The sequence below is a fragment of the Oryzias latipes genome, chromosome 20, assembly GCF_053564925.1.
Source record: "Oryzias latipes strain Hd-rR chromosome 20, Olatipes_Hd-rR_3.1".
Lineage (NCBI taxonomy): Eukaryota > Metazoa > Chordata > Actinopteri > Beloniformes > Adrianichthyidae > Oryzias > Oryzias latipes.
The window spans coordinates 12766882-12778517 of NC_136256.1; the positions used below are offsets into that span (position 1 = coordinate 12766882).

Below are 11636 nucleotides of genomic sequence, written 5' to 3' on the forward strand. Positions count from 1 at the left end.
GCAGACATTTTTCCTTTTTTATGTGATTCTTTTTTTTAAACACTTGAATTTGAGGGGGGGTGTAGTAGCAAGCACTTTGCTTAAAAAATGATTTAAATAACTTAAAGTATTTTTTGGAGTATAAGTTATAAATATATTTTTTGCATAGTTTGGACATGTTATTTATTTTCCCATAAACAACCGCTAGAGGGCACTGTTGTTGGATGAGTGTTTGGAACAGAAAGCAATGCAGAAGAAGATGCGCCGCTCATTCTTATTTCTAGCTTGTCTGAGTTGTTCAAAAGCCTCGCAGTTTTCTCCCAAAAGTGAAACTTATACTTTATACTGTAATTTAGATGGGATTTTTTCATCTCTATTATGCATTTTTTGGCTGCTGCCACTTATACTCCAGAGCGACTTAGAGTGTATACAGTATCACAGTCGAGAAAAGTTTTTACTTTAAGGTGGACATTGAGAAAGTTTTGTAATGTGAAGGTTGTTCAGGTGTTACTGAGATTTTTGCTACAACATATACTGCCATCGTGCCATGTACTGCCAGCCATATATAATAATAATGGATTGGATTTATCTGTGCTTTTCAAGACACCCAAAGCGCTTAGAGTGTGTCCATTATTCATTCACTCCTCATTCATACTTGGTGATGGTAAGCTACTGTTGTAGCCACAGCTGTGGCGTGGCTGCCATTTCGCGCCTTCGGCCCCTCTGACCATCACCGGGATCATTCATACACATTCACACACCAGTGGAGCCACATTTGGCTGGTGGGAGCAGGGAATCGAACCGCCAACCCTTCGATCATTGGACAACCCTCTCAACCACCTGAGCCACTGTCGCCCCCAGTGGTGACAGTGTCTGTCTGTCACTGAGTGAACATGATTATTTTTTCTCAAAATAGCTGTTTTCTTATTAATTGGCAGATGGGGCATTTATTTAGGTGTAAGCAGTGTAAAAACCCAGTAAGAAACAACTAAGTTTGTTTTAATTTTTTTCTTCAAATTAACAGTTTATTATAAATGATTAAATCTTTATGCTTTCACTTTAAAGTAAAGCACAAAGATTGAGTCATTGAAGAGTTTCACATTATGATACTGCCACCTCTGTGCTTCTCTATAGAGTAACTGAGCTGAGCATACCTATTGGGATGTGTGTGTGCGTGTGTGTGTGTGTGTGTGCGCGTGTGTGTGTGTTAGCAGCTTAAACATGTTGGACTAAAACATTTCATGTCACACCCAGCACAAATACTGGTTCTGCAAAAGTTCAAAAAGGATTGAGGAAAATTTTTCATTGTGCTGCTTCTCCATAAAAGTTCAGACTTTGTTTCACTTTTATTACCTTTTTGTCACTTAAACATTTTTTTCTGTTGAAAAGTAGTTAAATTTAGCTAAATATGCCATTAACAAAACAGCTATATTATTTGACATTTTAACATTCCATTTTAATTATTTTAGTAGAACTGGTTGATGGTTGGATATTTCTTTACCACAACTCAAAATTATTTCCAATTTTCTCCCAGCAACCCCAAAAAAAGTTAGACTTGTTTGCCTTAAATAAAAACAATCTTGGAACTGTACCAAAAATGTTGATTCTTTCTTATAGTATTGATTCAGTGTGATGTCCTGTCATGATTCCAAGGTTTTAGTGAAAGGACAGTTTGACCGTCGTCCTTCAGGTTAATCATTAACTGCAGTGTTATTTCATGCCAACATGTGACAACTCTGCAGTAAATCCCCCACATCTCAGTTTATCACGGAGCTGCATGCAATCTGAGCAATGCCTGCCATTGTGTCTGACAACCTAATGCAACCATTTCAAGTGAGTAAGCCTGAAGGATTGTGGCCCCCCCACTCCTCCTCCTGGAAGAAAGGAAGCACGGACGAGCCGGGGGGCACCGAAATATCTGCAATGCCAGGACATCGGCGTCCGTTTGGAAATGTGTTAAGAATAGACCCACAATGGGGCACGCTCCCCTTCTGTTGTCTGGGGGGGGGGGGGGGGGGGGGGGGCAGTTGTCTGCAGGGGGGCAGAGGAAAAGGTGAAGCGTTTGAGACAGATGAAAGTTGCTCAGGCGTAGATTTAACCGTCAAGGAGCATGCTCCATGCAGGAGCGTCTGTCCACCTGTGGGTTGTTGCTGGAAGGTACCGGGATCCTCCGGTGGGGGGGGGGGAAGGTGGAGAAGGAGCGAGGTGTTTGCAGACAGGTTCGTCCGTAAAGACGCCAAGTGCAGGAGAGTTAGGTGGCTGTGGAGCACGGCAGCCATGGTGGAGTCAAGCACCTCTGAGCTCCTCTTCATATCTGTCAATCACAGCATCACGCTGATGGGTAAGTCTTTATTCACCTGAATCTTCATTACAAAAGAAATTCCCAAAACTTTCACTGCTGTGAATTTCTTTTATAAGAACTTATGTCTGTGATGACGATCCATGGGCTTCACAAAACTTTCTGCTTAAAAAAAGAAAATCATTTGTTTGGCTTTGGATTGTTGTTGCCTCTCTCAACTCTGTCCTGGCTTTCTTTATCTAGAATGACCTCATAGTTTGAAAATCTCTAAAACAAAGGGAACTCCAGGACTACAAGGTTTCTAGGCGATATAGACTTGGAGCTAACAAGCCCAAACATCACACTTCCACTGCCGTGCTTCACAGTGGCTTCAGCTGCTTTTGATGAATTGCTGTCTGTGTTTCTTTTCTCCAAGAAAAACAGTATTTGCTAAATCTTTTCAAGGATGTCACACAAAGTCCTTTTTATACTCGAAACTAAATACAGAACCTTGAGGGTTCTGTAACAGGCCCCATTTTTCTTTAACAATTTATTTCAATTATCCTTTTTTGTGTGTAGATGTTTCCTTCTGTCGATTGCAGGGGATCAAACGTTTTAGTTGTATTTGATCCAGATAGTTAATAAAATTTGGTCTGCCTTTTAACTGATCTAAAAACACGCTTCATCCTCTAACAAGAAGTATATTTAAGTGTACTACAAGTATATGTAGTCTATACTAAAAGGGAGGCAGTATACTTGAAGTTTACTATTTATATACTATCTATACATTCTAACCTTAAAATGTTCCATTTATAGTCTTAAGGAATATTCAGTTAGTATACTTCTTACACTACACATACATGGGTTTTAGTATACAATACTTATACTCAAGTATATTTATTAAAAACTTCTAGTACGGTAATTGATTATTCTAAATTGTCCATTTGGTGCAGGGCAGCTATGGTGCAGTGGTAGAAGCAGTGGTTGAACTCTGATTCAATATTGCAGATTCAGTTCCCCTCAGGTGTTGAAGTGCCCTTGGGCAAAACACTGAACCACATCTTGCTCCTAGTGGTTATAGGTTGTGGTGCCGGTGTTTGGCAGCTGACCTGACATGAGAGGACAACCGCTCTACCTGTGCGCCTCCCCCAGATGTCCAGAATTTGATTCTTGAGTGGGGACAATAGTTTTGCGTTTTCTTTTTTTCTTTTAGGGAAGCTCTGGCTTATTGCGATGGTCTTCCTCCGAATCCTCATCCTCCTCTTCGCCGGGTACCCACTCTACCAGGACGAGCAGGAGAGGTTCGTGTGTAACACCATCCAGCCTGGCTGCGCCAACGTGTGCTACGACCTTTTCTCCCCCGTCTCGCTCTTCCGCTTCTGGCTGGTGCAGCTGGTGGCCCTGTGCGTCCCGTACCTGGTCTTTGTCATCTACGTGGTTCATAAGGTGGCGAACGCCATCTCTGTGACAGCGTCCGGCAAAGCCTTTCAGCTGCTCAAGACCCACAAGGCGCCGCTGAAGAAGGCGTGCGTGAACGAGGCGGCGGTGCTGGTGGAGCAGCCGGCGTGGACGCAGAGCTTCACTGGTGCTTACATCCTCCAGCTACTGTTCAGGACGCTGCTGGAAGCAGCGTTTGGAGCGGCTCATTACTACCTGTTTGGGTTCCACGTCCCCAGACGCTTTCTGTGCCACCATGCGCCGTGCACCACCCAGGTGGACTGCTACATCTCCAGGCCAACGGAGAAGACGGTCATGCTGAACTTCATGCTCGGCCTGGCGGCGCTGTGTCTCCTTCTCAACTTTTTGGACTTTGTCTTTGCCGTCAAACGCTCAGTGAAGCAGAAGAGCAGGAGGAAGATGGTGCTGGAGGAGATATTTGAGGAGGAGCGCTGCTTCCTCTCAGCTGGAGGAGCTGACGCTGTTCTTCAAAACCCAGAGCAGCAATCTGGTGAAGGTTTTAAGAGCAGGCGCATCACTAAGGACCCACGCGGAGAAAGAGCTGTCGGTTTGGGTCTGGAACCGTCACACCGGGACTGCTGCTCCCATCCAGACCACGAAATCTATTCCGTTTTTCAGGAAGATGTTTTGGAGAGGAATGGCAGTGAGGTGGCGCTGTGTCCCCAGGAGCCCTCAGGCACACCGAGGTCCATTTGCGTCAACAAGCGCAGTAAACTCAAACCTCCACCTCCTCCAAGACGGGACACGGGGGCCTGTAGAGCCCCTGCAGCTCCGGTTCGGGAGGCTTCTGCTGCTGTTAGTACCAGGACCCTGACCCAGTACAGGCTGGTGGACCTGGGCAGCACCGCGGAGCTGCAGACCGATAAAGAGGGACAGGAGAAAAAGTCCGAGTGGGTGTGAGTCACGGGGTTTTGTCCGGGTTACATCTGTGTGAGACACAAGGAAAAGAACGTCGGAAACTCCAGCCCGAACAAATCCACACCCTTCAGTTCTTCCCATCACGCCACAGCTCCATTTAGCAGCCCCCCCCCCCCCAAGAACAAAGTATGATCTAAAATCTAAAAGTGTGCAGTCCACCTGTTTGTTCCCATGTTGACCCCCCACCCGCCTCCAACCACCTGCAGCATGTCTTAGCCTCTCCTAGGTAAGCAACCCCCCCCCCCCCATTGCTGTTACTTTATACCCCTCCCTCAGAGCAAAGGGTCAGTGGGATCAAATAGCCTCCAGGTCCAGGTCAGAAGGTCTACCCAAAAAAACCCAGACAAAAGGCAGTCATGTCACTGTTACCCTCCACGATTGGAGAGGTGAAGGGCACTGTGAAGGGCCCTAAAGCCCCAGGATTACAGAGTAATTATGCCCCCCCACCCTCCCGGAGGGGTTCTGTGTTTATGGAGACTGCTTTGCAGGGCTAGAAGAACCCCCCCCCCCCCGACTGCACCAGAAATAGAGGACAGAGCAGCAGAGAGAGCTGACCCATTCAGTGGATTCACCTCCATCAACGCTCAGCATCTCGGATACCGGCACCGCTGAGGAGTTTGGCTCGGAAGAAGAGGAGAGCTCTTGACCTTCATCATCTGGTCGTCTTTCTGTACCATCCTCAGTTGAAACTTCTTACTGGCTCACCTTTTTGTTTTTTACCAGGTTTGTGTTTTTCACCAAATCTGGTGGATTGAAATAGATTGTTTGAGCTTTTTTATTCAAATAAACCAGCTTTATTTCATTTCATTGTATTACATTTTGAAGTGGTTCCTCCAACAGTGCATTGTGAAACTGTGCTGCCATCTAGTGGTGGAGTATGTGACATGCACCCAAAAACTGAAACTCTTTTGGGGTGACTGACCTCTGCAAGCAGATCATTTTCAGGATGAATTACTTTTTCAAATATAGACACAGACTTCAGATCGTTTTTTTTATTAGAAGTAGAAATAATAATTTAATAAAAATAATTAAATGGAAGAAGAAATAAAAGTGTTTTGATTGTCATTATATACATTTATTTTTGAGTCAACTTTTTTTTTAATTTCCTTTTTAATTTAAACTATCCTCAAACTGGAGGGATAGGATACAAATCCCGATATTGTACCGGAACACATTTTCTTTCTTTAAAAAAAATGCGTCATAGAAAAAAACTCTACCTGAACTTCAATACGTCTTCCATTGTAATGAAACTGTAAAATTCAGTTTATCTAATGATCACAATGTTAAGCACTGCAACTGGATCTCATATATAAGTTGCTTTTACCCAAGCAAATTCATCAAACTCAAGTTTCGAATTCGGTACCCATCTTAAGTAAAAACTACGTAGTTCATGTCTCATAACAACAACACAAGCTGCCTCTCATTGAGAGCTTGTTGTTTTGTGTGGTGTGGTGCTGCTCAAAGAAGCTCTGTGTGTTCTGCTGCCAACTAGGAGGAGGTTGAAGTGGAAAACAAGAGTCAGACGCGGAAGGACTCATAAATAATTACCGTATTTTCCGGACTATAAGTCGCACTTTTTTTCATAGTTTGGCAAGGGGTGCGACTTATACTCCGCAGCGACTTATATTAGAAAAATATTGAAATAAATACATTGTTAACCCTCCTGTTATGTTCATTTGTGAGGAACAGAGATGATGTTCCTGGGTCAATTTGATGTATGAGGTATGTTAAGTGACTCAGAGAATCAGCAAACTTTTTTATACAGTAAGATCTTGAAGGCTAACAACATAATATTCTATTTTCCAATGATTTCATATATTCAGAAATGCAATAAAAATGAAAACTGTTTCTACAAATACAGGATGAAAACAGAGTATTAGTTAGCCAATGATGCTTCATGAAAAGAATAAATAAATACGTTTGAGAAAAAATTACTGTGAAATTATTAGATAACCAGTCTGCTATGATTGTGTCATATAAGGTTGTGAAAGTTAAAATGCGACTTATAGTCCAGTGCGACTTATCTGTGTTTTTTTCTACTTTATAATGCATTTTTGGGCTGGTGCGACTTATACTCCGGTGCGACTTATAGTCCGGAAAATACGGTATATAAATATCGTCCTGACAGCACTTTGAATCGATACAAGTATCGCCAAATGATCAGCAAAACAATTTTTTTCTAACACGCCTAGTATTTTCTACGCAACAAAAACAATCTTTTTCTATCCTTTTTCCTCTGCTCCTGTTTCACAATGATTTGAATAAAGGAATACTCAAGAATGTCATTTTAAGGCTTAATTTCCTTTATATACAGTACAGACCAATGTTTGGTCTGTACTGTATGTCCTCCATATGTGAAAATACCACAAGACTGTGTTAAAAACACCAGAAACACAATCTTCATCAGAGTGGGTCTTTGAGGTTAAGATTTAGAACAATGTTTATTCATATTTCTTTATGTTTTATCAGCAGGCCATGGATGTCGGGTCTAAAAAATGTTTACAAAGCCTTTGAATTAAGAACGCAGAAATACCAACTTTCTAATATTCTGTCGCTACAAGTTGTTTAATCACATTTTTGTTTCTTCTTTTTTTTTCTAAAGGGGTACTATGTTGTAGTGGTTAGCGCTCTCACCTCACAGCTGGAAGGCTCTAGTTCAAATCCTAGTGGAGTCCTATCTGTGTGCATGTGCTCGTTTAGTGCACGTGAAAGTTTTCTCCAGCTTCCTCCCACAGACCAAAAACAGGCTTCAAAGCTGAGTTGGGGTCTCTAAATCATCCGTTAAAGCCGCAGTCACATGCACCGGTTCCTCTGACACCGATGAGGACCTGTCATTTTTGGGGCCCCGCCCACTTTGAGATCTGGTCAACAATAGTAAACAGATGTTCATGTCGAGGAACCAGCATTTCCAAAAGATCTACCCCTCAAGTGGAAACCGAACTAGGAGTACAGCAGCATCCTGGAAGCTTCGGTGAGGAGCTCAGCTCCAGTCCTGCTGTGTGACTGAGTGAGTATGGAGGCGGGGGGGGGGTTCCTCGGGTTGGAGGAAGCAGCGGGGGGGCACCGCAGGAGCTGCTGGCTGCAGCGCCGCCTGCTCAGACTGATCTCTCTGTTGAGTTGCCAACCCCATGCAGATGAACATGTTCTTACAGGGATTCCTTCAACATCCTCACAAGTGGAAGCAGCTTGGGTTTGAATGTTGTCATCTTTTATTATTTTTTTTGGATTATAATCTTTTATATTTGGGGGGGGGGGCAACCAATGCCCTGAATGCCCATTTATTCTACAAACTCAAACCTTTCCTGCAGGCTTTTATTTTACAATATTGTCACAACCAGGATGTCTGGTTTGCAAAATAAGAGCAAAACCAAATAAAAAAAGAGTTAATAATTTTAACGTTACTTTTGTTAACTTTGTGTACGTGTGGCTGATCATTTTGACGTCTGTGGCTTATTACTAATATTTTGCTAATAGGGCTGCCTGGCTGTTAGAAAAGTGTGATAAGGAGGGGTGGCACGGTGGTGTAGTGGTCAGCATTCTTGCCTCACAGCAAGATTCTGGTTTGAATGTCATTTCCTGTTGATATCTGAGGTGAAACTAAAATAAAAAAAAGAAAATATTTAAGTTGTGAAACCATAAAGCAGACAGCCTTTGACCATGAATGATGTCCTTTTTCCATCATCTGCTGCCTTACAGAGTCAGGTGGGAGTCATCATCAGTGGGGGGTCAGCAGCTCAGACCTGGACGTGTCACAGAAACCTGCGATCTTCATCATACTTTATGGATTTAAGAGGAGCATAGAAACTTTGGGACTTTTATTGATCACCTTTCCCTCATAACTGTAGCTGGAAAAAAAAGAAAAAGATTAAAATTATAAAACTCCTGCAGCACCCCTCCTCCCCTCCCCTTCATGTTGGAAACCATCGCCTGGTGGATTGAAGCAATCAATATCCAAACCCCCGCCAAACGCCCCTCCACTCCGCCAGCCTCTCATCAAACGAGCCATAAATATTTGATAGGCAGCAAGTCGGCGTGTTCCTCCTGGAGAAACACCGATCGGAAAGCAAGACGATTCAATTGTGGAGCGAGGCCCTGTGATTGGACGGTTTGGATGTTTTCAGGTCATGTGACTCCTTACTGCCATCGTGAAGCTGAATGATGTAGAAATAGGTGAATCATCTACGTATGTTCGTCAGTCCAAACCTTTTTGATGGAGGAAAAAATTATTATATTTTTCATTACAATTTTAACTTTTTTTTAATCTACCAAAAACTGCATTTCCCACAGGCCCTTCACATTGAAAAGCCCTAAATGTCCTCTGTAGATACCAAAATGATATGGTTTGGAGATATGCAAGTATCACACAAACACAAAACAGCCAAACCATTTGATGCAGCATAAACATTTTGACAAACCTCATCATTTTCATCATTAAAGTCCTGCCAGATTCTGGAAGTGGTTTGAAGTTAGAATCTCTGATTAAAAGTTATGAAACGGATTATAGTAAATATGTAAAATAATAGTTTGGTAAATAATATTGGGGATGGGATTTTAGAAATTCACTTCCTCCCATTCCTTTACAAGCAAATAATTCCACTTTTTTTTTTTTTTTTTTTTACAAACTTCCCATCTAATGGAGTCAGTGTGTCATGTATTGTGTCCATAAGTACACATACGTCGATAAATGATTCAGAGCAATTACAATGTAATCAATTACATGTGTGCGTGGATGCATATATATGGAGATCTATATAGTTCTTTTACTTTTGCATATTAAGTCACAATTAATCATCCAAACAAAGTTTGCTTTCTTTTTTATGTATATCTTTTTTGCTTGTCTTCCTTATTATTGTTGTTTTGATCACCATAAAACAAAATGGACAACATATTGCCTTAGTTTTAACCCCTGTGTCGCTGATTTCCAACATACATTTTTAATCCGGGACTCCACGAGACTTTGTGTCACCTTGAACAGAAAAATAATTGAAGAATGATTTTATTGTGATTTAAAAACATAATAATGTTTTGGGCATGGAGCAGTTGATAAAACTTCTTGAAAAGCCTTTTGTGGTTACCGCTAGGGCGCCATTTGTTCAAGATGGCGCCCTAGCGGTTCCACCGAGTTGATAAACTCAACTGTCTCAGAACCATTACTATTAATAAACTGTTGCACCAAATGCATTTTAGGCTCAAAATTATTTATGTTTGGAATTTTCCTGCAGTCTTATCAAAATATTTCTCTGGATACGACGGAGTTTTAGGGCCACCAAAGAAAGTTATTTATGAGAGAAAAAAAACTTGTAATTTTACAAGATTAAAGTGGAGGTGAGCATGCAGAGCAGCAAGTGGCTATTTTCATTCATCTTTATTGTTTTATGTTGAAACGGGACGTTTCATCTGGAGGAGGGGGCGTATGGAACTGTTTACGTCTGTATTGGTGTTTGGATGACAGGTTCATGACGTAGGGTGACAAATGAACTTCAGGTTGTGTGAATGAAAAGGAGAATAAAGGCTGCAGCGGTCCTCTACACCCAAACGGGCCTCTGAGCTCCTTATTTTACATATTAAACGCCGCTTTACCGACACAGAACCCCAGAAAGACGGCTCCACTGAAAATAATCTGATTTTGAGTCGTCAAAATGTTTGGAATCTGTTTGTATTTTAAACAGATCCGGGAATAAAGTTTCACAAAAGGCTCCACAAATTTCATCTTCAAGCTATTTCTATTTGATTGCTTGAAATAAACCATTTCAAATCAAATCAAATCAAATCAAAAAAATCAAGCTGGGCTCCGATAAACGGATAACGTTGGTGTTTTTTCTCGTTAATATATGACTGTTTTCTCATAAATTTACGAGATTTTAAGTCGTAAATTTACAACTTAAAATCTCGTAATTTAACAGTCATGACCTTGTTTCTCGTAAATTTACGACAAAAGAAATCGTAATTACATTTTCTTTTGTAAACTGGTCCTAAAACTCAGTCTTACTCTGGATTCTGTTTTTTTGCATCTCAGTAATATTCTTTTAAGCTGTGCTGCTCGTATTTTACCACTAGAGGGAGCTGTGTGTTAGTTTCCCACTAACACATAGCATCCTTGACTTATTTCTGCAAAAAAACAGGAGGCCACAGGAGGAAAATATCAGCAAATATGCATTTAAAATGTTCCAAGGCATACTTGTCACTGCTTGATGTAAACAATGCATCAGGAGATGCATGCTTTAGCTGCTCCAAAGGACTCAAAGGCTCCACCGTCATGCATTCAGCCACGAACCAAAGGCCCGTCCACGCTGGGTTACAGTGTATCACCTCACGCTGGCGCATCGGGTTAATTGGGGACCAAAGCAGAAACATTTGTAGCGACAAAAAAGAGGAGGCTAGATTAAGGGCTACCCCCCTCTAGGATGTGAGATCATGTGAACAGACCACCTGTGGGGCTTTATTGCCATTTCAGCATCATTCACGTCAAGTCCACCCCACCATCCTCCCTCCCCCTGCACTCACTGACACGGCTTGAGCCTTGGGGAGATGTTTCAATTCAGACCCTGGACGATGGGAGAAGGAAAAAAAAACCCCAGGATGCAGGAGCTCTGGCAGATTTCTCCTCTGACGTCCCCCCTCCCCTTTCATTGGAAGAGTATTCCAAAGCTCTTTTTCTGTCTCAATGGCGGGACGTCCATCAAAGCGTCCAAATGGGGACATTTAGAGGGGAACCTTGGCACATCAGACACTCCAACTACACACCACCTTTATTCTACAGGCTGTTATAAAAAAAAAGAGAAGATCAAAGTTTCTGCAGATGAAAAGAGCCCCTTCCTTGCATTTATACCCCCCCTCCTCCTTTTTTTTTGACTAAATCAAGAAAGCAGGCTTCAGCAAGCATGTGAAGAGGCCTCCAAACAATTATGGGAGATGCTCCAGCTCAACCCCTTGCCTCTAATTACTGCTTTCTGCTGGCGTTTTTGAAAACAAGCGGGCCTCGGAGAAGAAGATGGACCAGTCC

At 42.2% G+C, this 11636-nt stretch overlaps 1 protein-coding gene across 1 annotated transcript; it reads left to right on the forward strand.

The window, feature by feature from the left end:
- Positions 1-1995: 1995 nt before the first annotated feature.
- On the forward strand, positions 1996-5435 carry gjd4 (gap junction protein delta 4). The gene is made up of 2 exons (XM_023950429.2): positions 1996-2320; positions 3471-5435. Exons 1-2 carry the CDS (start codon positions 2257-2259, stop codon positions 4613-4615), a joined length of 1209 nt encoding a protein of 402 aa, XP_023806197.1. The 5' UTR covers positions 1996-2256; the 3' UTR covers positions 4616-5435.
- Positions 5436-11636: the final 6201 nt, after the last annotated feature.

Coding starts and splice junctions, on each gene's coding strand:
- gjd4 (XM_023950429.2), top strand. CDS start 2,257: ATGGTGGAGTCAAGCACCTCTGAGCTCCTCTTCATATCTGTCAATCAC. Junction 2,321..3,470: donor TCACAGCATCACGCTGATGG/GTAAGTCTTTAT, acceptor TTTTTCTTTTAG/GGAAGCTCTGGCTTATTGCG.